Source organism: Motacilla alba, chromosome 2, assembly GCF_015832195.1.
Source record: "Motacilla alba alba isolate MOTALB_02 chromosome 2, Motacilla_alba_V1.0_pri, whole genome shotgun sequence".
Lineage (NCBI taxonomy): Eukaryota > Metazoa > Chordata > Aves > Passeriformes > Motacillidae > Motacilla > Motacilla alba.
In genome coordinates, this window is record NC_052017.1 from 107,002,809 (window position 1) to 107,028,882 (window position 26,074).

The window sequence follows — 26,074 nt, forward strand, 5'->3', positions numbered from 1 at the left end:
ATATATTCCTCAGTATTTGGCAATCCCAGAGAAAATGCAGTAGGATAGACCCATCCACACATAAGGCCATTGGTATCCATTTCAAATGTTTATTTCCTGAAACCACTCTTCCCCACCTTTATCAGCCCTGAAGCTGAGAAGGATACAGGCTATGAAAGACTATCATTGAAAGAAAATACAAACTGCAGAAAGGTTGAAAGGTCAAAGTCGCTCAAGCCTCATTTCTTGCCAGTAACTTCCCTTGGACACAGTGTCTATGAAGCAGAGGTAATATACGCCACTACCAAATGCCATTTACAAATCAGGCTGCCAAAATGTCTGTTTTTCAAAAATATTGTAGGGCCCAAAGTTCAGCCGTCTTCCTCTCAGCGCAGCCCTCTGATGGGCACTGAAGCAGGTATCATGGGTACAAAACCTGGTTACACATTTCTAGAATCAGGATGAATCTGAAACTTGATGAAAGATGATCAGTTCAAACATCTTTTTTCTTCTTCTATAAGCATTTGAGATGCAAAAAAATCACTTGCCTTTTGTTCTGTTTAGCAGACCTAATGCTGAGCTATCACTAGGTCTGAGAACTGTTGCTACAATTTCAAAGGAGCTGTAGAGCTGGCTGTCTGATCAAGATAAAGCTCCTAGTGCTGTGCAGAACAGCCAAGTGCTTATAAAAGATGACCTCTGTCCACTTTTAACAAAAAATTGTGCTATAGCCCAAAATGGAAATCTTCTACAGATCTCTCCCCCTGTGTGTCTTTTAACATTCAATGTCAATGAATAAAGTTAATTTAGCATTTCCAGTTTGTTGGATCAAAGTAACAATAATAGATTATGCTTGAAATACATTTTTGCATAATTTTTTGTGCTAAAAGCTGTCTTCTGCTTATTTAACATGCATACACTGACAGTTTAAAATCCACCCTTTATGAAAGTTTTCCTTACTTAACTATGCATGGGCAGACTTTATTTCCACGTCCTGATCTACATCCTTGGTCTGTATACTACAAATTGAATTTGGAAACAGCTTAATGGTGCTTGTTGGTAACTTTGACACATTACTCAAAAATCAAGGGTACATTACAGCATTAAGTTATAGTTGCAAATGCATAATATAAATAATAGCCAGGTGTGCAGAAGTTGAAATAATATATCCCAGCCTGAGAGGACTGCTACCTTTCATCAGGAGCAAGAAAAGGAGACATTACCCATGCAGCATTAATGCTCCCCAAATCAGATCTTGGGATTTATGTCCCAAAGTCAAATTATGTAAATTATGGTGTGAGTGCTGAGGAAGCACTGAAGTGGCACCAGTGAAGAGCCTTCTCCCCACATTAACTTGCTGCCAGAGCCTGGTTCCTCTCCCGGTCCACTGATGGCATTTCATTTTGTTTGAGCTTCACACCGCTCACACTTAGGTCCTTAATGTCTGTAAATGTAGGCATTAAACCTGAGCAGATTGCTGCAAGAGAACAAAGACAGAACTGCACCTACTATGCTTGCTTTGTTTGCAAGTAAATTATGGTAACAGGTCAGAGACATGTTTACTAATGACAAATATCCTAATGGGGCTTTTTGATAGAGCTCCATGACCGTAAGAACCTCCTTGAAGGACATGATTTGATGTGCACGCAGGTTAGCAGGGCCTTGTCTTCACCTCAGCACAACAAGTCCAGGCAGCAGAGGACTGCTACAATCTGCAATTTATTTATGCAACCTGCAGCATAATCACAAATTCATTAAACTGTCAGTCTAGAAATGAGCCAGAAATTATGCAAGTTCTTATTTAGATAATGCACACTAAACCAAAGAGCTAGCCATTAGTGGGGAACTGAAAATTGTGAATTCCCAGAAATCCCAGCACAGATCACTTTACTTTTATGTGGTAACTTGCCTTCCAAATTTGTGCTGGGCTTTCTTCTACATGCAGCTTGTTTTCAGTCTGGCAGTAGGAAATGCCAAAGAAGCACACACAACTTCTCAGAGAACTCAAATACATTTTGGGTACTTTTTATTTACTGTAGTCAGGGCTGCTCAGGTGGAAGAAAAAATGCCAAACCAAGCACCAGATCCAAAATTAGCATTTTATTCAGAACGTTGGGGTCAGAGGTGTATCATTCATATTCTGGTACACAATACAGAGGCAAAGCTGTTCTCAGAAGTCTCTCCAGTTTGAAAGCTCCTTCCCCCCCCTCCCCTCCCCACCCCAAAAACATACTGTATATTTTCTCGTGCCACCAGTATCAGGCCAACTCCCCTCCCCCCCCTTTTTTGGTACAAATTATGTAAAACTTTTTTGTGCTAAGAACTTTTCTCCCTCCCCAAACAAAAAAAAATAATAAAAATAAAAATAAAAAAAATATTGAGTACTCTAACTACAGTTCAACAATTGAATCAATGTCACTTGTTTGCAACCTGTTTTGTAAATACTTTATCCATAAACGAAAGATATAAACATGCAAAAACCTGAATCCATAGTCCAAATAATACATACACGTGTTCTGAAGTTTCTGCACTTCTCCACAGACTATGCCAATAAAACATTATGTACACATACCATTTTTTACAGTGAGGTGGGAAAAAAATACTAGAAATTAAAAAAAAAACCAAAAAACCCAACAGAAACCAAAACGTGTACATGGATTAAGACCAAAATGTGTCTAACATTCTAGCGTAAGAAAAAAAAAATCAATTCTGCTACAAACTGGTGATATGAAAACTCCCTTTATTTGCAACCAGCTGCATAATTTTTAGAATTTTAGTGAAAAAAAGTCCCCTAACATCTAAAACTAGAAGTAATGTACATTGTTCCACCTCATGGTCCTCTCTCCCAGATAATAAAATTGTTCCATGAGGATTTTTTTATTTTTAATCTCCTTATTTTAATAAAAGCAATGCGATGTAACAAAAGCATTGTGAAGTATATTGTGTTTGACCTTACTCCTCCCCACCCCAACATATTTTGTCTCTTTAATGCATCATTTCACAAATCAGTACCATTAAAGCCTTAAACATAAAACTAATTCCGATCTGAAAAAGGTACAAAAAGGCACATAAAATCCCAGTGCTTCTGTACTGTAAAATTCAAGTGTAACTGAGCTCAATATTTTTTTCCAAACAGCATTGGATCACTGATATTCCACGGAGCCCAAATTGGTTTGCAGCCTAAGCCAAAGCCTTCAGCAAGCACTTGTGCTAGTAGACTACAAAGTTAAAGCCTAGCTTCTGTATGCTTTTGGGGAATATCAGTTGAAATGTTTGTACTTGTCCAAAACCAAAGTTCACTTTGAAGTTCAGTCATCACCTCCACCGTACATATCAGCAAGCTTCTTGAAACGTGGGCCCCAGTCATTTAGGTAGTCATAGTCTTGCTCACCACCACTACTTGAGGAGTTAAGAGAGCTCAAGGATCCAGCAGTGGAGCCACTTCCTTCGTAGTCAAAGACTAAGAGGGAGTCATACGGTGGGGCTGTAGGGTCATTGTCAGCTGCTTTAAGTCCCTGCAAGAAGGAGAGGGGAAAAAAGAAGATAAAGTTCTGTATCTGAGAGCGAGACAAAATCATTTCCAGAATATCTGCAGCACAGTTATCTATCAAGCACCACTTGAGAAAACAAGGTTCTTCCTCTCCTGCCATTCAGTGCAAAACAGCATTTACATTTTTGTAACTCCTTTTAGAATGGCCAGGTTTCCAGCATTGCAGCGCTGGACATTTTGAATGTAGCTGCAATCACAGTCCTAACAAAACCTTAAGAGAGAGTCATGGCACTGGGACTGAAGCTAGTAAATAAACAGTTTCAAAGATACACAGTTCATCGCCTATGCCATGGGCAATGTGGGAATGGTTAGACAGATGAGGAAGGAGAAATAAGCTCGTTTGCAGAGATTCACTTCAACAGCCATCTCACATGGTCAGTAGCATATCCACTGACTTTTCTGCCCTGCAGTACCTCTGCATGTGCCAAAATCCATATTTAGTTAGTCCTGTAGACTCATGGACCTCTGTAGGCTGCTGTGAGAAAAATATATGGTACGTTGTCTTAAGCCTTTTATGTTTTGCCACATCCACCCATGAAATCCACCTGCTCTTCAGAAAATACACACAGTGACATCAAAGCTGAATACAAGATGATGACTGTTTTTGTTCCCTCATTTCGAAGTACTGAAGTTACCAACACACGAATGCCATCAGCATTTTTACATTTCCAGTCTATGGAGTTGAATAGACAAAATTAAAAGCAACACAAACTGAACTGGGAGGAAATGCTGGGGAATTGAAAAGAAAAAGCTAGGGAAGAACTACACCTCTTCCAGAGAAAAACCTCTACATTCTCTGTTTTGTTACATAAGTCCAAACCTAAGCGCTTATATGAGTAACTAACTTTAGAATATGAGACAATTTCTCTGTGCTTATCTGGGGAAGATGTACAAGCTGAATATAAATGCCTGAAGCCAAAAAGCCCTCTTACGATAGTGTCTTCCATGGGATTAACAACACTTTTTCAAGATCTTCCATTTTGAAGAGGATCTACTCTGGCAGCCACTGACAGGGGATAATGTATCTTCCAGAATTCCATAAGGCTATGCTAGGATTTTAAATTGCTCACTATTAATTTTTACCAGTGACAGTTGTGCTGGTTTTACTTTTAATTTTTAATGTTTATTTATTTAAAGAACAGCATTATTATACTCCTACTTATTTGAAGGAATGAGTGTGCCTCCTTCAAATTATTTAATATATTCTGGTTTTAGAAAAGTACGTTTCACTCTCAATTGTGTTTTGTCCAAATATAACAAAATAGAACCAGAAGCTGATTTTTCTTCTGCCAATATGTATTATGGAGCACATACATATTAAACCCATTAATTAAAGCATTCGGCATTGATAAGGTAGAAGTGAATCCTGGTTCTTTATTACCTATTTAAATAATTCAAAATTGTGCAAAATGTACCTAAAATAATTTCCAAATCAGTGGTGGAAAAGCCCAGCATATTTATCAACCTAATGACCTCTAATCAAGAACAAATTTTGGCCTTGAAATGATCATTTCATGTGGTGCAACAACATCAAGCAGGTTATTAATAGCCTGCATTAAAAGTGTAATTTTGAATTATGAGATAAGAATAATTGGTGATGCTTGTTATCTCTCTCTGGCATTTTCCAACCTGATGGCCATAACAAGCAAAAAAGATGTGAGATTTTGAAAAGGCAACAGCAAGTGTTGGAAGACATCCCTTATCCAGCTTCCAAGGGGCAAGTCCTAAGGCTTTCCCTTATTTCTGCTGCTGAAGCACAAAGACAACTTTACTTCTTAAGCAGTAACTGGTCTTATGGTATTCAGATCTTTCCTTGATCAAGCCTGCTTGGGGTGACAGACACCCATGTGACTGGAACACAGGTGACAGGGAAGGAGAATAAATACCAGCGGAGGTTAAGGAGTGCTGAGGTACAAATGCCAGGTATTCATGTGTGAAAGTCATTTAGAAAGTCGGTTTGGAGACAAAATGTTATTTCCCTGCAGTTCTGCCTACTAATAGCCAGCCAACCATGGGATACCAATTTATTTTAAAAAATCAGTGAACTAAACATTTTCCTACATCACTGCAAAAATTCTGATACCTATCAGTCATCCATGACAGGGTAGAAAGCAGCCTCTTTCCATCTGTTTTTCCGAAGGGGAAGTTGTAATTTTTTTTTCAATTTGCTGCTGCTATCATGATAGCATTTCAGAAAAGGAAACTGGTTTTGAGTTACTGACTTACAAGATAGGATCTCACTAACAAATTCACTTTCTCAAAGGTTGTGCTGGCAGTGTAATCCATTTCATTCAGAGAACGTAGCTACAGGTCATGTTTTGGAAGTATTGATTCAACTGCACAGCACAAGTTACACTGACATTTTCACCTATCTTCTGGTTCACAGTGTAATGACTGAACTTAATGTCTAACTCTTCAAATGACAAGATTTCTGCTATATTTGTGTCACAAGTTACATACTAAAATGAGACAGAAGTACTACAATGTTTTCTCTTTCCCTCTACTAAGCTGATTCTTTGAGCATACCCAGTGTGCTGCTGCTCTTTGCTGTTGGGTTCTACAACATCCCAGACAGCCCTGGCAGTGCCATCAGCTTAGAAGATCCCTTTGGTTTCATCATTGCCACCTTTTTTCTTTCATTATGCTGTCCCTTTCAGTGGGTGGAGGCGGTGTGGATACACAGCCTGCTGCATCTCCACAACCAGAAAGACAACAAATGGCTGCCAGGAGTGGCTTCTACTGATTCTGCTGTCACGGCATTCATTGTCAGTCACTTCTGAAAAGAGATCTCAGTTTTTACCAGGTGTGTTAAGGGCCTCAGAACAGCAGAGTTGTGACAGTTACTTGGTTTAAAGTTTCCTGATCTGAAAACCCAAAGTTTTCATTAGAATGAGAAGCTCATTTAACAGAATTTCTGGGGCACATCCTCAGGAGCAGGGGAATCTGCTGGGACAGTGAATTGTCACATTTCTTTACATGTCCTACACCACCAGTGCACAACAAGCAGTCACAGAAGAGCCACAGCAACAGAGAGGCCAGCTTGAGACCTTGGACAGATTCACTTATTTCCTTTTCCTCTTTTATATACATAATCGAGCTTTCACTAAGGAGGAGATAAAGGGCAGAACTGGAGAAATTACAGTGCCTTGGCTGAGGAACAACGGTAAACGTGCCTTAATATAGGCAGCATTAGCATTCTCCATTTCTCTCAAGTTAAAGGAAAGCAACCCTCTCAAATCTTGAACTAACATGGAACATTACAAAATCTAATGCTTCTATTTTCATTAATCCTACTACTTAATCAGATTCAGCAGACTTTCAATGAGAAGGAAAGGAAGAACAGAGACCTCCAGGGAAATACAAAAAAATTGGTTTATATCTGGAGCTATCAAGGGAGTCTATTTTGCATGGAGGTGCACTGTATCAATAACCATTTACTAAGAATGAATTGAGGGTCCTCCATGTCCCCATGGGATGAGATCTTTAGTTTGCAATTTAAATTTAGTTTACCTCAGGCTATGTCCTCTATTGATTATAAATATATTCTTAGCCACAAATTCTCCACCACAATATAACTTGCTTGAGATTTCTAGGGACAATATAGGTGGGTCTTGAAAACAGGATTAACAAAACTACTTCAAACAGGTCTAATTTATACTGTCCTGCAAATCCTGACTATTCTAAGTGTTAATTATGTTCCACACTCTGCAAGTTAGCTTTGAAAGGCTCAAAATGGAAAAACAAAGTCTACAGAGGATTCTTAATAACACATGACTTATTTCACTGACTTGTTTGTACACTGGACTGGAAGAAAAGGAGATTTTTCCCTTAACCTCTTAAATTACAGATTCATCTATCCATTGAAACAGACAAAACAAAAAAGTCCCTGAGGTCATTTAGCTTATGCCTGCAAAACCTATTTTGACTAACAGACACCTCTGGAACCTTCCTATTTTAAACAGTTCACAGCTTTTGTACGTGTTATCTCAACTTTTTGTTATAAAAATGCATGACTTTTTATTGTAATTCTAACTTGTTTTTCAACTGAGAAGTCACCAGAACACTAAGAAATACTCTTACTTATGTATGTCTCATTGACTTAAGTAGGCTTAACACAAGGGATGACAGGTAGAAAATAATATACCAGAAGAAACAGAGTACTGCTAAAAGGAAAGAACCTAAATGACCCACTAGATATTTTTTTGCTTTTTGTTTCTGACTCTGTACGGAAAATAAGAAGAAAACCCCCATGGCTTGCTTGGAAATGGGAGCTAAACCCTCCAGAAATCAATTTTTTGTCAAAAGCTAAAGTAATTCAGAAGCTAATCTGAACAGTGTGTCTGAGGTTCTGCTGAGCATTCAACAGATTAAATAATTTTCACATATGGACCAGCATCCCAAAAGACCATACTGACCCATATCTCCTGGAATAGGGTCAAGTCCTCCAAAAGATTGGACTGATCCCTGAAAGTGTTGCATCTTTTCAAACCAAGGGGCTAATAGAGACTTTTCTACTGAAGTGCTGACAATTCAAAAGCAGCCTCTCCCTGCTCAGCTAGGGACTGGGCTAGTTTGGTGGGTGGTTTGGGTTAGAGATACCCAAGGGAAGAATTACGTCTAATAATATTGAAGTTGGATGCAGAGAGATATGAACTTTGCTCTTTCTTATCTTGCTATGTTGTTTCCACAGTTCAGCTTATCTTCTGTAGGAACTGCCTTAAGAAATGTCTGGTACAGGCTTTACTCAAGATATTTTTTCAATTTACCTCAAGTAAAACTGAGAGAAACTTACCAAGTTTCTTGGGTCTAATCACACCAGCACTGCAGGTGCAATTTTCTGGAGAGTCTGAAAACTTGTACAGCCTGAAAATTTATACTCTAGACACTGATAATTTTGAAATTTATCTATAACAATGAATATTCCTATGAAAGACAGACCCATTTTCCCCCACACCCAGCAGACAATTTAGAATCACATCTGTCATGGGAAATCTTTTACAGAAAACACAAATTAGGACGACACTATTTTAGAGAAATAAAATGCCCATTTTGCTCATTCTTCTCAGAAAATAGAGCATGGAAAATCTTTGGGTGGCTACTGTCTGCTAGGGAGAGGGTTAGATGGAATGCCTCACAGTAAAACAATACATTTCTGTAAAATCCTAAGGGAAAAAAAAACCTTATGAAGAAGACAAGCTAAATATATAATCCTTTAAACACAGAAACTACCTCACACAGCTCCTTTCAATCAGAGGATATAATTAATTCTGAGCTAACTTGCAGACAAGAAAATTGCCATGTTTTCTTTAACTTCATATATATTTCCATATATTTTCTTAATCAATTACATTATTTTACTGTGTATGAATAGCTGGGAGAAGCTTTCTTTTTTGGTGGATGGCAAGGGGAAGCATAAAGGGAGGTACTGATATAATACAATAGACAGCAGGAAGAAAATGACTCCATGCTCGTCTGTAGAGCATTATAAATGTACAGCGTAAAATCAAGACAGCACATACTGTTTCTTTTGCCTCATGTGTACACACTGATGCTATCATCTTCAAGAGTGATAACCTACTGAAAAATAATATTGCAAGAACAGCTTGCCAAGTCATTAAAAAATTGTACAAGGCTGGACAACCTCTGGCCCCTTTCTGGCTTCCAGCAGAATCAGACCCATTCCCTGCCTTTGCTCCATAACAGAACCTCCTAGCTGCTTTGAGAACAAAAACCAGGGTTCTTCACTACTGCCTGCCTGGTGGGCACTGTCTGGCCACAGCTGTGTGAGAACAGGATTGGACTCTCCGATTGTTTGGAAGCACAAGGAAGTTCTTGTATTTACACTGCCTTGGCCAACAATGTAGGCATCTTATAGTCCCGTGTCTCCACTATTTTCCAGAAGCCAATTATAACTGTAATATTTAGAAGTGTAAGGCAAGCCAAAACTGGAGTCCCTTAAAATACAGCGTCTTACAAGAGTATCTGTACATTTCCTGCTAGTCAACTCCCCTCTAAGTTTTCTGACAATTGTATCACCGTATACCTTAAAAGAGGCAAATTCAATTTTCTGCAGCTTTCTAACACAACAGACTTTAGTATATTAGCATGACTTTTCTTCAAGGCAAACAAGAATAAACATGTTTGCAGAAAACTGCTCTGCAATACTCTGCAATATGTCTCCAGCTCCAGCTGACAAGGAAGATATGAGAAAACCAGAGAAAATAATTAACTGCTACAATTCAGTACAGAATAAAGTAAAAATAGAAGTAAATCCTAGGTTAGCTTCTTTTTTTTTCTATAACCAGCAAACACAAGAAACGCATTCTATCCTAAATACCACAACACCAATGATTTAAGCCTGACCAGTGATAGAAATAATGAGGATAATATCTTTCAGAGCTATCAGTACTCTGGTATAGTCTGAATCTCAATTACATTTATTAGATTGAAGAATCAAAGATAATGCAAAATCTTTGAAAGCTCTATGACAAGACAAGTATTAGAAGCACTTACATAACATTTAATTTAGCTGCGCTGCTCACTAATCGTATTTGACGGAATTCTTTTGGTTTTATTGAAGGTACTGAATTTCCACTATTATCTGGATTCAAAGGGTAATGTATGAGGAGAGTGAAAATGAACTTCTTCCATTATTAAATTACTGTGAATTAATAAATGAGTTTAGGCTACACTACAATTTTGTTATTCTGTTTATTACTTGCAACCCATCGCATAATCCTGCTTGGAGATATCGTGGTTGCTGCTGATAACGTACTATGAATGTAATTAATATGGATGCACAGAAGTTAATTGATATATCTTCCCTTTCTGTTTGAATGAGTTAATTAAATTTGTCTGCACTTTAAAAGACTGTATTTATTTCTGTCTAGTGAGACAATTTTAATTGTCTAAGGAAGTTTTAAAAAGTTATTATGATCTAACATAACAGCTACTCATGCGGAGTAGAATAAACAAAATATAAAAGCTTATCAGATCTTAGGAGGAAACCCTTTTTCACTTCTTTACCTCATTAATGAAGTCCCCAATGTCCCCAGGATGAGGAGCAGCTGATCTGACTGGATACTGAGGTTCTGCATGGATTGGCCTTTCATCAAGACGTCTGATTCCAACAGGTTTGATGGCATCTGGTTCCAGAGTGTCAGGCTGCTGGAGCTGGCTCAAGTCATAATCCTGCAAAATATGAAAGAGACACAATACGTTAGCAGAATTTCAAATAATATCTGTCAGGGGGAAACATGAGAAGGAAAAAATGGAAAATGCAAAGTATCATTTCACCAGAAGTCCTGTTTTCAGGATTGTAATGCTTACTGAGAATAAGTCAATAACACTGTTATTTGCATACCAACAGGATGTTATTTGATTTATACTCCCTGAATCTCCTGGTTTGATTCTATTCCATCAGATTTGTAGAGCTTCTCATAAGTTTTCCCTTGAGAAGCAGGGATTTGAGTAGTACTATTAAGCGACTAAACACTTTACCTAGTAATGATGATTTACAGCATAGAGCAAAGATGCCAAATCCAACTCTTATTTTTCTAAGAAAATAAATGCCATACATTCTAAGAGAAAAAAGCAAGCACAGTGTTCTGCACTATTTTCTAATACCTTCAAAGAATGAATTTAAGACTCCTTGCTGATTTTATGTGGCTTCCATAATATGGAAAGCCGAAGGGGGGAAAATGTCATAAGAAGTACAAAGCTCCTCAGATTTGGCCTTAATTCTAAGCACTTTCTAGAGATTACTCATGAATCTGTTCATTAAGTACTTGATGCTGCAGTTTCAAACTCTGGCAGACTGATGAAGTTAGCATAGCAGTATGAATTCCAATAACCAGTATGTATGTATGTGAAAAATTTAATTAGATCAATGTTTATGCATTGAACATAGATATTCCTGAATTCTCTCTGCACAGTGTGATGCATTTCATCATTGTCATTCTCCTCACTGTTGCCATGTCTAGAAGAAAGTCATGCTCTAGGGTGCCTTTACACAGGGCATTGGTGAGAATGCACAACAAAGAACTGGACTTCAAGGCTTAAACAAAAGCCATTCAAGAACTATCAGCAGATGGGGGCTCATGACAACTCTGCTGTATGCCAGACACCCTGCCCCACAAATAATCCAAGCAGTTATAAACATCCTAAATAAGCTACTCTACCCATCAAAAATATCAATTTTTCAACAGTGCTGTTCTGGTAAAAATCTTATTTATAATCTCAACTTGCTGGAAGTTGTCTGCTCAGACTATTTTTCATTAGTTCCTTACTGGCTCCTGAGGGAAGGAGTGCAAGCTCTTACTGTGGCTGTTATCTCACGGGATGTAGATCCTTTCTGAGACTATGACCTCCTGTGACCCCAAACACAGACTTTTCAACAGGAGAAGAACACTTTTTGACAGCAGAGATGGTAGTTTATGGGGAGAACTGTATCTGATTATCAAATCCACTACACCTTCTGATTTGTTACTTGGGTTCTCAGATGACTGCACACAAATATATAGTCAAAAAAGGTGGAACAGCTCCACTGAGATCTGAGAATGCAGTTTCATATGCTTTAATTAGATTACAAGTTCCTTGGGGCAGAGCTTTAACTCCTACCCTTCAGTACTTCATGTACCAAACAGAATAATAAGTGATCTCCAGGAAGCAGTATGAATCAGAGAAAAGTAAACAGAACAGAACTTTTTATCCTTTCCCTTTTTATTACGTAAAATAAATCAAAATAGTTTAGAGACATACTATCAGAAAATCCTATCAAACAGAGAAGAATGTACTTTTTAGAATTTATAAATATGTAACACGAGTACTTTTCATACCTACCCAAAAGATAAAGGTGGAAAACATCAACAGGGAGAAATGAAATATATATGTTTGTTTTTTTTTTAATCTAAGCTTTTCATTGTGGAGGAATTCAAACTGGTATGGTTAAATAACAATGTATTAAAACCAGAAGAGCATCTCTATTCATTTCAATTCTCCAATTTTTTTTCCCTACCCACACACATTTGTATACAATTCTTTTACTGGTTAGTGGTAATACAGAAATATAAATCAAGCTTGTCAGTCTATTATGTCCACATCTAAGGCATCCTTTTGTATGTATTTAATATTTGAGACATACAGACTCTAATAGCTAAAAAGTCAGCAAAGAAGCATCTGTGAGGTAACAGCAGTGCAGAACGTGTCCTTAGGTGGAATCCCACTTTGGTTTTCTTTTCTAGGGTAATTTATGACAGTGTAATTTAGCCTTCTATCAGAGGAAATTTATCTTGCAGGTCTAATAGTTTCTGGATTGGAAAAGAAGATCCCCTGAATGTATTACCTTGCACTCTCAAACCCCTCCTACCATCAAAACCAGTACTAACTGCACACCAGCAGGGTATGGCCAGCCCATCCACCACCTCCCCAAACCAGCTGAGTGCCAGGCACCATGCAACCACTCCAGCTGTTTCAACATTTTGTCTAAGTCAACTCTACTCAATTATTGCAAAGTAAAAGATGGAAAGATGTTTTAAAATACCAGGTCATAAGCTGTTTAGAGGTGCTGAGGTCCCATCTCCTACTCAGCGCTGCTTTCACAAACAGGATAGCTTTTCACACACTACCTAAAGCTCCTGAATGGATTTAAAGGTTAGCCTCAAATAGAGCTTGTTAAGATAGTTAACTGTAGAAGTGACAGCTGAGTGGAAAACTGGCACATCAAAGAGAGAACAAAACACAGTGGGATAGGTTGGGACAGACAGCTTTGATCAGTATTCTGGATCATCATTTTTACTCTTAATTTCAGGACCACAATTCTACAGTGCTTTGGTTTTGCTCCAGTCTTTTCCCATATAACCTGTTCATAGTTAAAATCTGCTTATGGATTACTGGCAGTTCATTGGGGAAAAAGTCTCAGCCCTCCACTGGAAATGTACTCCTGTGAAATTTTGAGTATTGAATTCATATGGCTGCCAATTTTGTCAGGGTATTTATTTAGTTTGAGCTGTTTAGCCCTAACTCCAGCAATTCTAGAAAAAAATCCCTTCCCTCAGTTTGGACTTGAGCACACTCAAAACAGATGTTTTGTTCAAGTTTTCTCCTTGTCAAACTTCTGGACAAACTTAAAATTGTTTATGAAAGAGAGAATCTACTTAGTTTTTCTCAACTGTAATACCGCTAAGATATCTAAGTTTGCTCCCATTTTGCATCTAGAAAAACTCAGGCCTTTGGAAACCAGAAACCTGGACTAGTCTGATAGTCCAAACCTACAGTCAACAGGGAAACAGAAACCTCACATTCTACAACAGAGATGTAAGGGAAGCAAGCTGAATGATTTTTTGTTTTTCTGCTTGTTTACGAAGGGATCTGTTATCACTGGAGAAATGATAGCTGCCTTTTCTGTAACTGGTGGTTAAAGAGATGACAACCTTAATGTGCTAGAAGGGCATTTTATCAGAAGTTTCATCTTGTGAAATCAATCAATCTCATCACCCACTCCCCCCTCAAACCCCATTAACCCCCTCTCCCCTTCAAGTTGATTGCAATATTGACATTATTAGCTCTTCACTTAGTTCTAACAGCTTTAAGAAAAGACTTCAATCATTATTAGTTGAAACCTTACATTCCTGAAACATGCAATCCCAGTGAAGAGTGCTAAATGTCAAAATCAGGTAACCAAGCCCTACAAATTACCAGAAATGTATGCACAAGGCTCTAAAACCCCCAAAAGCATTTTAAGAATATCTACACAGTAGTCCAAAGCACAGTTCAAGTATCTCAACTTGAACAGAAGAAACATCCAGAATAGAAGAAAATGCCATTTTACACTCCCTAATAACCACTGAAAAACAGGATAACATAGCCTTCAAGAATCTCCTCCTTAAACAACTTTCTCCTGGGCAAGGCAGCTATTTACTGAACAGCACCTGGGTAATAATCTCTCACATAGCAGTGACCGGTTACAGCAGGAGACGTTTTAAACATCTTTACTTAAGTTCTTGGGTAAAAACTCTAACAAATTAAAAAATGCTTACAGTAATGGATAACTGTCTTATATGAATGTATCCTGGAGAATTATGATGCAGAACTGCAAACAACAGGATGAAATGGCAATGAACTAAAACTATAAAATGCTATGCAGAGACAGGATAGACTTTTTTTGAGAAAGGAAAACTCAGAAAATATTTTAATACATTACATCTGAATTCAGCTTTCCACTACCACATCCTAGTGCCTGGAATTTGACTGACATTCATTAATGGTTTATGACTCTGGCTTCTCTGCTGTCTTGGAGGTCTTGGTTTATTTCCTGGCTGTTCATGAGACTGTGTGTGATACACTTCTAGGAATGACTTGGGTTTTCTCCTTCTACAGAATGAAAACTTTGGCTAGGCACTAACGTAGGACTGGACACATGAATAATTTAACAAAACCTCTATACCTGTTTCTCATTTCCAAGGGATGCACCCTTTGCAAAGAAATATGGAAGTTCAGCTCTATCCCCATACAAGAAATAATCAACTTAACTGTCACCAGATCACTTTAACTTAATTTGATGGTGAGACCTGTAAGTGTCTTTCACTGAACACAATCAGCTGCAGTGGTTTAGGTGCATATAAAGCAAGAGTAGCAGAAATTTGAGTTTTACCTGCCCCTTTTAGAGGATGAAGCCTTAGTATAAACTCGTTTTTTGTATTTTCTGAAGAGAACAGAACTAATAACTAATGACTCTGAAATTCCTATGGATAAAACATGTGTTCTGCTTTGCCTTTTTGTCCCAAAGGCAATAACTGTCTGCTCCAATAGAGAAATGGGATGGGAAAGTAAGGAAAGAAATATTTTGCTCCTGCATGTTCCCACTGAAATCTTAAAAAAAAAAAAAAGAAAAGAAAAAAGAAAAAAAAGTGAAACCAAATCCTGCTCTTTAGTCTACCCCCAAACCCAGCAAACATCACCCTAAAACGCTATCAAAAATTTTCACATAAAATATTGCCTGAGTTCTGCAAAATACTACAACCCCCCCTAACTCTTACATTTCCTGAAACTATGAAACTTCAAAAAAAAAGCAAAGATAGAGAACTGATTAGATGTAGGCTGCAGGTGGGAGGATAGTTAAAATGCCTACACCAACAGTTGCTCTTTGTCATTTGCTTTTAGATTACTTTCTGCCATACTGCTTTTCCCGTTTGTTTTTATTATAGATGCATCTAGAGTACAAGTTAATAATTTTTAAGATAACAAAGAAGATAATTTTCATAATAAAAAGGGTGAAAGTTAAGCTCCAGCTGCAGATACAACACAGTAACAGACAGAGTTTCTAGATATGATAAAATAAAACAAAACAATTTTGTAATGGAATTACGAGAACATTACTTTTCATATCATGAGATAAAGATTCACCAAGGAATGACAGTAATTCCTCCACAGGAGCACTGTATGAGTCACTTATTCAAAAAAGTGAAGCTAATGTCTTAGTAAGCAAACACAATCCCTGAAATAACTATCTTTTAATTATAGTATTGTATATTCATGGGGAATATCATAGCAACCTTTATTTCATTCATTATGTTTGAAATTTCAGAACATAAAACATGTTCTATTCCTAATGCAATGCAAAATGAAGGTTAAAAACTGCGAGTAAATGATCTCATTAACACTCAGGGTGGTGAAAAAGAAAATCTAATCACACGGATTTATGAAGTTCATGGAGTAGGTAAGGACCGTTATCATGTTTACAACAAGTGGTAAAAACACCCAGCACAGAAGACTAATGTTATCTCAAAATGCAGGCATACAGAAAGTTATGACAATACAAAAAAGAACCCCAAAACCCATGCACAAAAATTCAGAAGGATTATCTAATTTTGCTTTTATCTATGACACATAAATGCTGGCATACAGCTACCCTTTCATAAAGGAGCAATTTCTGTTCAGAATTTAGATCCTGCACACATAACTATAAACCATTCATCTTTTATTTTTAATGTGATTAACACCATTAAAATAAATGCTACTATTTCCTCTCTTTACCTAAATACGTAAAAATATCACAAAAAGCAAGCTATTGATTAATGTAAAAAAAATGTAGGAAGGACAGTGAAGACTCCTCAGCAAGAAAACTACTTTGAATAATAGTAGAATCATTGCATTGAAATTCTTGTGCTGAAAAGATCTGAGGGCTAGACTATCCTACATGTTCAAAACAGCTCATGTGCAATACTTTAAAAGCACTCCTCCCACTGGCTCAGACTCTTGCTTCAACAGGAATACCTGCATGAGCAAGTACTACTAAAATTCAGAAAACATTATAGAAATGAACTCAAAGGAGAGAATCATCTTGTGCAATGAGACATATACAATAGCAATTAGATGGAAAAAAAATATATCACAGTTATCAGGCTGACATATGCTGCACATATCCCAGTCAAGCACCCACCACCTTGATGTAAATCACACAAACTATACTGTCCCCCATCTGCAAGAGTTTAAGATTCAGATACAATTTTAGGAAAAACAAAACAAAATACCAGGGTTTAACAAACAAAACAAAACAAAACAGCACCAAAAAAAAAACCAACCAAAAAACACCCAACCCAAACACGAGAATTCTCCCCTTTCCAAACCAGTTGTATTGACTTCTGTGGAATGATGCTGACTCAATCTCAAACCCTCTCATGGCCCATCTCCTCTAAGTCAGGAAGCTCAACTGTTGAAAGTAGAACACAGTAAACAGAATCCTGAGAAGAATCCAAAGCTTTCTATTTGGAATACCTCTGCTTTCTCTCGTTCCTCCCTTATCCCCAACTTCTGCTGGTATATTCATTGTTCAGAAAACCCAGACAGTTGCTGCCTGGAATGACAGGAGTGCTGTAAACATTTTGGAGCCTGTTTTTCAGCCTTTTTCTAGGTGAAAAAAGTCCCAAACATTTCCAGTGTTGACAATGCTCTTTGGAGGCAAGCAGGCTGACTTCAGTTATGACCCCTGGATCAAAAGCTTTTCAGGCTTACAGAATTAATAGCATTTTTCTCAGCTGCTGTGGAGATCACACGACCCTGTGTACATCATGCCAGAGTAGAAGACAACTATGAATCATTCAAGATTTGCAATTTTCTGGACAAGCATTCAGTCTGTCAGACTGAACAAAGCAGACCAAGATGGCCTCAGATGGGATTAACAGAAGACCTTCACGAAGGACTAAACTGCTCTTTTATTAAAGATTTCACTTTATAATTCCTTGGAATTGCTGGCACAGGAGAAAAAAAACCAAGCAAACCACACCAACAAAATGAAAGAGGAATTCCAACTTGTTTCTGGCAGTTGCTATGACTCAGAAGAACTAGCTGGAATTTGAACTCATGTAATTTCTTACAGGCAACACCACTCAGATAGAATGTACAGAGAGTCTGAAAGGAACCTGCTGAACATGTTTTAGGAGTTTCTGGGTCTGCCATGACAGCTAAGAAACCCAACTTGCATAGTTTCAATATAAATAAATTAAACCTCTCAAATAAATGAAGTATTTTAAGATAAAAACCTCCAAAGTTTAATTTGTTTCAGGATAAAGAGAGATCTATCACTTACCTTCAAGTCTAACAGTCATATCTTCAAATAACCTAAACATCTGGGAAATACCAGGCCACACAGGGTAAATCTTCAAACTGTCCTTCTAGAGAAGCATGTGATTTTAAAAAGTAATTTGCTGGCTATAAATAAAAAGTAACCTTACCTTTTATGAAAATATCTGAAGCTTTTAAAATTCTGTTTTCACTGAAATGCACATGAGGCTTTAAATTTCCTTTTTATTTTACCACATGAGACGCACCCTGGGCTGGATGGGTCTGTGTTTGAGTCACCTTGTGTGCTGCCTTCTACTGAAGCTGCTTGTTTTGTCAGTCCTCAGGATTTTTGGGACTGTGCACCATAAAAAAAGTTAATATTGACGCAGAGCATTTTCCTGTAATTTGCTGATGACTTATGGATCCAAGATTGACACAAAGCAATTTTTCTTGATTTTAATAGAACAGTGGCAGTTTTACCCTGTGAGGCCTCGTTCTGAAAATATATTTTTGACAGTCCCAAACTTTTTTAGAATACTCACTTCGACACTTGACTGCTTTCACTAACATTGACAAAAATGCAAAGATCTTTCTAGCCAATACCTTTTGCCCACAAAGCTGCATGCAGCTTTGCTCATGCAGTATTTTGCTAAGCCATGGTTTGCAAAAATGAGATTACTGCTTGCAGAGAACTTGTTGGGGCATTCGAAAAGCTCTGCATTCTAAGTTCTGAAATCTCACATAAAATGTGTGCAAAACCAAATAAACCCCAACGAAATATAATTCTCCCTCTTTTCTCTGGGCACAGGGGATGAGGGGGGCCAGGAGGGAACCAAGAAGAAACAAACCTAGCAGTTATTACCATCTAGTAATGTACAGGCAGAATGTAGATATAAAAAAATGTCTCATCAAAATAAAGTAAAATAATGTCCCTGAAAAGCAAGAGAGAACATATTTACATTATCCATTGCAGCCAAGAAAATAAGTTGAAAAGTTTGTGCTTTCTCTTTTTATCCATTTTGCAGAGGAACAAATTCCTAGCTTTGAAGCTATGGGAGAACCTACTCCCATTTTGCCTACTACTGGTATAAAAGCTGGCTACACCAGAAGTGGACAAAAAGCTTGTTACACTTTGTGCAAGCTGTCCTTTTCTGGACGTGCTTTGTATATTTAGAGTGTGCAAGGGTGTTTTAGACCGCCAGAGACTGGCCTATTGTCACTGGATCAAAAAGGGGACCCATGTACCTGAACAAAGTGGCTGCAGTGAAGATAACTAAATTGTAGTAGCGGCTTTAAAATTCATCTTTAGAAAGCAAAAAGGGGGTTTGTGACTAAAAATCATTAAATCTTTTGTAAAGCCCTTAAAATTCTCTAGGTTTAGATGCTTTCTATGTCCACTGTGAGAGGAAATGGTCCTAATCTCACATTCCTTATTAAATTTCTGCCAGTCCATCTGCTGGCAGTTCTCCTGTCTCTGTGTGCAGCACATTCATTCACTGCCGGCGAAAGGCTGCGATTACGGATGGTTTACATCGTGCCAATCTCTGCGGCACTCACACGATGTCTCACTCACTCCTGCCACACCACCCTAACTACACCTCTCACAGGGACAGCACTGCCAGCTGGAGAGGAGCACAGCACAAGACGGGCACAGGAGTGACTTCAGAACCACTCCCGTTTTGCTCCCACTGTACACTGTTACTATGCTTAATGTTTGTGAGCTGCAGCACAATCCCTCCCAATGCTACCATACCATCACCTATGGCTTCCCAATCGACTATACTCAGAGAACCTAACTCACTTCTGTCCTGAGGGCTGTGTGGACAGTAATTAAAAATCAAAGATCCATGACAATTGCTGAACAGATCCTCCAGAGAATTCGGGATGAACAGGAGCTGGGAATATGTGAACTGAAAAATTACTTCTCACAGGACTGAGTTCTCCTAATTTTCTTTTAGGATTGCAACTTTTCTGTACAACAACAGATGCACGAACAGGATGCAGTTCTTGTACTGAAACGATGTACAAATAACTGGAATACATGCATAGACTCAAAGGGCTGTTTTCACTTAATTTAACATAAGCATTTTTCCAAAACTGCATAAACTGAAGTTTCCTTTGAATACTGCCTAAAAAGAACATTATGCACAAAAGCCAGGAAGTAGGAACAGTACTGGGGGAAATGCGGGAAGCATGGAAATTACTAAGGGGAACACAAATTTCAGATAAACAAACAAATGAGCAGAAGGAAACTATGAAAGTCTGTACCAGTGAAGGGAGACACTTTTCAGATAACTCAAGTGCCAGATGACTGAGACTGGGGATGTGTGGAAGAATTGCACTTAATTTTTCAAGGCTTTTAACTGGAAAATTTCTTAAGACTCTATTATACGCACTTTCTCTTTGTAATTACTACACTCACTTCCACCATTGATAATGTGCATAAATCTGCTGTTTGTCATGTTCATAAAGCACTTAATAAATGTCCTCTGAAGGAAGGAAATCACACTGCTAGAAAATCCACTAACTTGGAGAGAGATGGGGGAAAAGACACTATTCTTAGCATATACACATCACTCCTAGTCCTCTGACATATCCGCAGTGGTTCAACCAGAGGTGACGTGAGAGTAAATGCATATGGCACCTGCCTAGGAAAGTGTTTGAATAAACACAGATGTGCCCTGACAGCTACTTGAAACCTAAATGCTTTCCAAGCTTGAAATCCCAGTGGTGGCAAATCTGTCAATAGCTAACATTACTATTTATCTAGAAAAGCATTCACCCACCACCAAGAAAAGGTTGTATTTAGTTTAGATTATATTAGGCACCCTGCACTTGTGTTGCTGTACAAGTTCCAAGACAAGGAGTGAGGAAAGTTTACAGACAGCAATGACAGTGACATTAACTTTCATTTAAACATAACAGCCTTAGCTGGAATCTGGTCAGAATGCTTTTACTGCAAGAGGACAAGATACTGTTTTTACATCTTATCCAAATGACAAGCAACTGGTATATCTGTAATGGCAAAAAAACCCCCAAAAACCAATGTTTTATTTGAAGTTATTGCCTTCAGTACTTAATGCAAAAATTAGCAACCTACCAGAATGTTTCAATGGAAACAAAATAAAGTGCAGTGAGAAGTGTACCTCTGTACATAAAACCCATTAACCTTTCCTCACCTGATCTTCTTCACCACCCCCTTCTTCATCATATTTCAGAATGTTGTCCCTCACATCATCTTCAGGATCAATCAAGAGCTGCTTTGCTTGACGCTCTTTATCACGGCGTTTCATCCATACCACAAACATTAAAACTAAAACTGTAATGCAAAAAAGGAAGAGACAAAACCACATCTTGATTCTGAAGTACAGTCACAGAAAATTGTAGAAATTTAATGTCAAGATTAAAAAAAAGAAAAAAAAAAGAAAAAAGCAATGAAGTTGGATTTGACTGTTCTGGATAAGGTACAGTTTTTTTTAATTAATAATTTGACAGAAGACAGCTTAAGCAAGAGATGTTTAAACTCAGACCACTATAGGCAATTTGGTTTGGAAATCAATCACATATTCAAGGTTTAAGTAACAAATCCGTTCCACATCTGCAAAATAAACTTGCCATGAAAAGAACTAAGAAAGACTATGCTTCATAAACCACTATATTCAGAAACAAATCTCTCCTTCAATAAGGAGAGAATACTTCTGTTAGTTTCTGTTAGAATACTAACAGAATACTTCTGTTAGTTTCATACCTAGCATTTAAAAAGTATCCTCTATCAAGAAAGTAAATGCACTGCGTGCTTGTGTAGAATCATGGGCTTATCCAGGCTCTTGTTTTTTTTTAAATTACTCCTTTCCATAATTTTCTACGTTCTAGATGTGGGTGCATAGTGTACTATGACCAGGCTAATTTCTCCCTTGTGTTCCACCACAACAGGCAATCAGTTAACTATAATGTGTAGGAGAGCTAGCTAATCTCATTATCTAATTTACCACACTGTACAGACACTCATGATTTTTAGTCATTTTCCTTACTCAATGCACTTTACACAAAATAAATTACTAGTACAGCTTTATGCAGTACTTAAACATACACATCATTGCAACACCTGCCTTTCTTGTCAGGCCTTACATGAAGGGCTGTGATGCATTACTTTCCAACAGTAATTCCTACTTGCATGAATCTGAAGCACAGTGGTAGTAACATCAGAGAACTCCTTAAAAGCATTGTTACCTACTAAGGGTAACACCAAATTGCACAGTACTGGCAGCACAAGACAGATTAAAAGCCTGGGAACTAATCACATCTCCAACCTGGCCACTCACTGATGTAACATTACAAGTGTTCATGGGTATAAATGGAAAATCTCTTTCACAAACCCACTGCAGTGCTTGACTGCCAAACAGGTGCTAGCTGTACTCTGTCCAACTCTAAATCCTGTACTATCGGGAAGTTTTCATACTTGTCCAAAACACTGAACCACACAGCAACAATTCCTGGACCTGAGCCTTTAATAACTCCCGTCTTTGTGAAGGTACCTGATACTAAAATAAGTAATACCGTACTTGCAAAACAAGAGTAAAGGAGTTAGAATTAAGAGAGCTATCTACTCACTGAGCAAGATGATGATACAAAGCAGAATTGCAATAATGGCACCAGTGCCCAGCCCTGCACCAACAATCCGGTCAACATCTGTGCAGTCTCCATTTAAGTCACACTGGCAAACTTTCACCTTCAGCAAGGAAGTGCTGGATGCATGTGGATTTCCAGAATCTGTAATTATTATGGGCACATCGTAGATACCGGCCTCCAAGAACCGGATTCTTAAGGAGAGCTGGGCGTGATCGCCTGTGTGTGAAAATAAGGTGCTGGTTAAAAAGTAACATACTGCTCACATGGGATTAAAACAGTATTGGCAAAAATAGCTCATGTTTGAGCTTAGGGTTAACTTCTTGCTCAAACTGCTATGTGACACTCAGGGTAACAGATTTCCTGACTGCTGTGACCATCTTTTCTTTCTTAAAATTTCCTGTCCTGGGGAACTTACACTAAAGTGATTTCTTGTTCAGATCAACCAAACTCATGTATATTGTGAAATAATACCCAAGAGAAGATATTTGTGGAGGTTTCTTTAAAACTATGAAGATTTCCATAATGTTAATTACCACTAATTCGAACAATGGTCCAATTCCTCTTAATACTAGCAGGTGTGTCAGGCAGCTCAAAGGCAAACGGGCCTGCATTTGGATCTATGTCAGGGTCTACAGCAGTGATGTTAATAGCATTAGGCTGCAGTGTTTCACAAGTTGTGGCTTCTTTTGGATGCACTTGGGGGGCATTATCATTGATGTCCAGCAGGTATATCTGAAGTGTGCCAGTTCCACTCATTGGGGGTATTCCTAAAAGAAAACGAAATAGCATTAAGCCTGTTTGCAATTGCAAAGTTATTTAAAGAAAGCTGTACCAATACACTTATATGTTTACCTCAGTTTTGGGATTCTGTCTTTTACAAAACCCATCTAACACTGTCACTGGCCCTGCTAACACAATAATTCTTATGTAGTCTGTGCTCAGAAAAATGGCCCTACTCAGCAAAATTCAGCAAATAACTGCAGATCCATAGATCACGGACTCATCCACTTCACTGATCAGACAGACAGTTAATCTCCAGAGACGGTCCACATCAAAGGTTTCAAAGAAGGTGCAAAATTGGGATGGTTTGTCCTCTAGAAAAATTATTTCCTAACTTTGAAGTCTTAAGATCACCCTTTACCATAACTGTGCTATTTAAATTCTTTCTAATACTGAGTTTCATCACGCTATTTCTGGACATTCCTGCCATCCACATCGAATGTGTGATGCTTCCATAAATCTTGCCGGAATCACACACTGATGTGATCATTTGGCACTGAATTTTTCAGTATAACTAGCAATGGTTCTCATTCCACCTTCCATAATCTTCCAGTTCCATTAATGTCTTTTCTCCAGAACAGAGCCAAAGTATAGAAACAGTTGATATAGCTTCCAGTCCAGAAATTTTTACCATGTCTTCTTTTCAAGGCAAATAGCCCCAGTGTATCAGTTTTCCCTTCTAATGTGAGAATGTCCCTAACTGTGCCTGTCCATCTTTCTGCTATCAGCTATAAACAGTACAGCACTCCAGCTGAAATCAAAGGACTCATTTCTGAGCAGTGTTAATTGTCATTAACACACTGACAACAAAAAGATACTTTTCCCTCTGCACTGCTGCAACCTGAATGTGGGAAAACACAAAGCCCCTCCAATGACACATTACTCCCCATAAAGCCTACTCATGCTGTGCATTCACTCAACCTACCACACTCCCATGAAGGGCTTTTTCAATTTTCTGTCAACTCAACTAATGTAACCAAGACAGTGTTTTTCTATAAATTCAGAGAATTATTCTTCAGCCATTTCCTAAGTAGATGGTAAATTATACACAGTCTGATAGTAATACAGATTTCCAACGGGATGTATTCTAAGCATATCCTGTTTCCTGCCCCAGTAAAACTCAATGCCATTCAATCACGAAGATGAAAAGCTTTTTGAAAAAAAATACACAATATTGATACATACCATTATCAGAAGCAAGAAATGTTGCATTATACATATTGTTTTGCACATAGATTGACTCTCTGTCCAAAACAGCTGTAGTAGTTATTTGTCCATTAACAGGGTCAATTTTCAGCCAGTTTGCAGGATCTGAAAGTTTTGAGTACCTGTGTATTTAATCATAAGTTGTGTTATTTATCTGCCAACATAATAAACATTGAAAACAAAGACAGTATTAATATTTTAATTTGTATTCTGAACATGTTTTTGGATTTGAAGACAGCATTTTACAAATTTCCATTTATCAAGCCCTGTCAGTAAATTTCTTGGAAATACATATTAAAACCAGTCCTGCATTTCGATTCTTGAAGTGCCTTGCCCTGTAAGTTATCATGTAACTGGAGGAAATAATATAATTACCATAAACTATATAACATTAATACTCAGATTCAATTAAAATATTCAGCCAGGATCCTCCTTGGTTTTTCTACACCTACAGAGCTATTCATACTAATTTTTATACTGTCAGAGTGCTGAGAGCACAAGAAAGGTAAAATTGGATAGTGTTAGTTGCACTAACATTGTTCTAGCACTTCAGTATCACTTCATTTTCTGAGGCCCTGGTTTTACTGCATGTTTCTCATCTTAATTTGAAAGAGAAGTATCTTTCAAAACCATTCTTCTAACTGATAAATCTTCTCTCTGACATCAATCAAGTGCAAGCTATCTCAGTATTGAAGTCCTCATGCTATCATTTCTATGATGGTTATGCCCAGAAATGAGCAAAGTATTACAACCAGCTAACCAAAAATCAAGAAAATATAAAATTGCAATAACCTTGATTTTGGAAGGAAAGATAGAACTTAAGTTCTGGAGTTTCTTCTACATGAGCTAAAAAAAAAAAAAGCTGGATAAGGTGAGTCCTGACCCACGGGCAGTCACAGCCTTAGCTTTGCAAATAATGCCCATTTCTTACATAAGGCATGCTCATGTAGAAAAGTTTTAGACATAAGAAAAATTATGATCAAATTATGGTCATAGCTGTCCGTACAAGAATTCACAGACAGACAACACGACCACTTTGCATTACTCGAGAAAAAATTAAAAGAAAACCCTTCCGAGTTAATCAAGAATCTGATTTTGTTGCTATGTGAAGATTACTGGTGAATTTTAATTGCAAATATTCTTGGTTGACAGAAGCACGTGTCTGCTCTGACTGAATTTGCTGGGATAGAACATATACTTTACCATGGATGCATAACTGCATTCTATCTTGATGCAATGGGACTTAGGATGAGAAAATGACCCAGTTTACACACCTGGTCAGTCTACCTTCTCTACAGCCAAAAATCCCTTTGGAGGGAGCTGCACAAAACCCACAGGATGTGTTGGGATAGCTGTGTACTACGCTAAATG

The 26,074-nt window shown here is 37.8% G+C and overlaps 1 protein-coding gene across 3 annotated transcripts in view; it reads right to left on the reverse strand.

Moving 5' to 3' along the window:
* Positions 1-2,064: 2,064 nt before the first annotated feature.
* The window catches only part of CDH2 (cadherin 2), a 114,339-nt gene continuing 90,329 nt past the window's right edge, over positions 2,065-26,074 (reverse strand). For 2 of the 3 annotated variants that reach the window (XM_038160502.1, XM_038160510.1), the window contains exons 10-15: positions 24,683-24,825; positions 23,251-23,484; positions 22,700-22,933; positions 21,268-21,407; positions 10,556-10,720; positions 2,930-3,494 (exon numbers count right to left, since the gene is read on the reverse strand). In XM_038160502.1, the coding sequence (XP_038016430.1) occupies positions 3,288-3,494; positions 10,556-10,720; positions 21,268-21,407; positions 22,700-22,933; positions 23,251-23,484; positions 24,683-24,825 (1,123 nt within the window). In that variant the 3' untranslated portion in view covers positions 2,930-3,287. Of the gene's footprint in view, positions 3,495-10,555; positions 10,721-21,267; positions 21,408-22,699; positions 22,934-23,250; positions 23,485-24,682; positions 24,826-26,074 lie in introns of all 3 variants that reach the window. The other variant, XM_038160494.1, reaches the window with a different exon arrangement.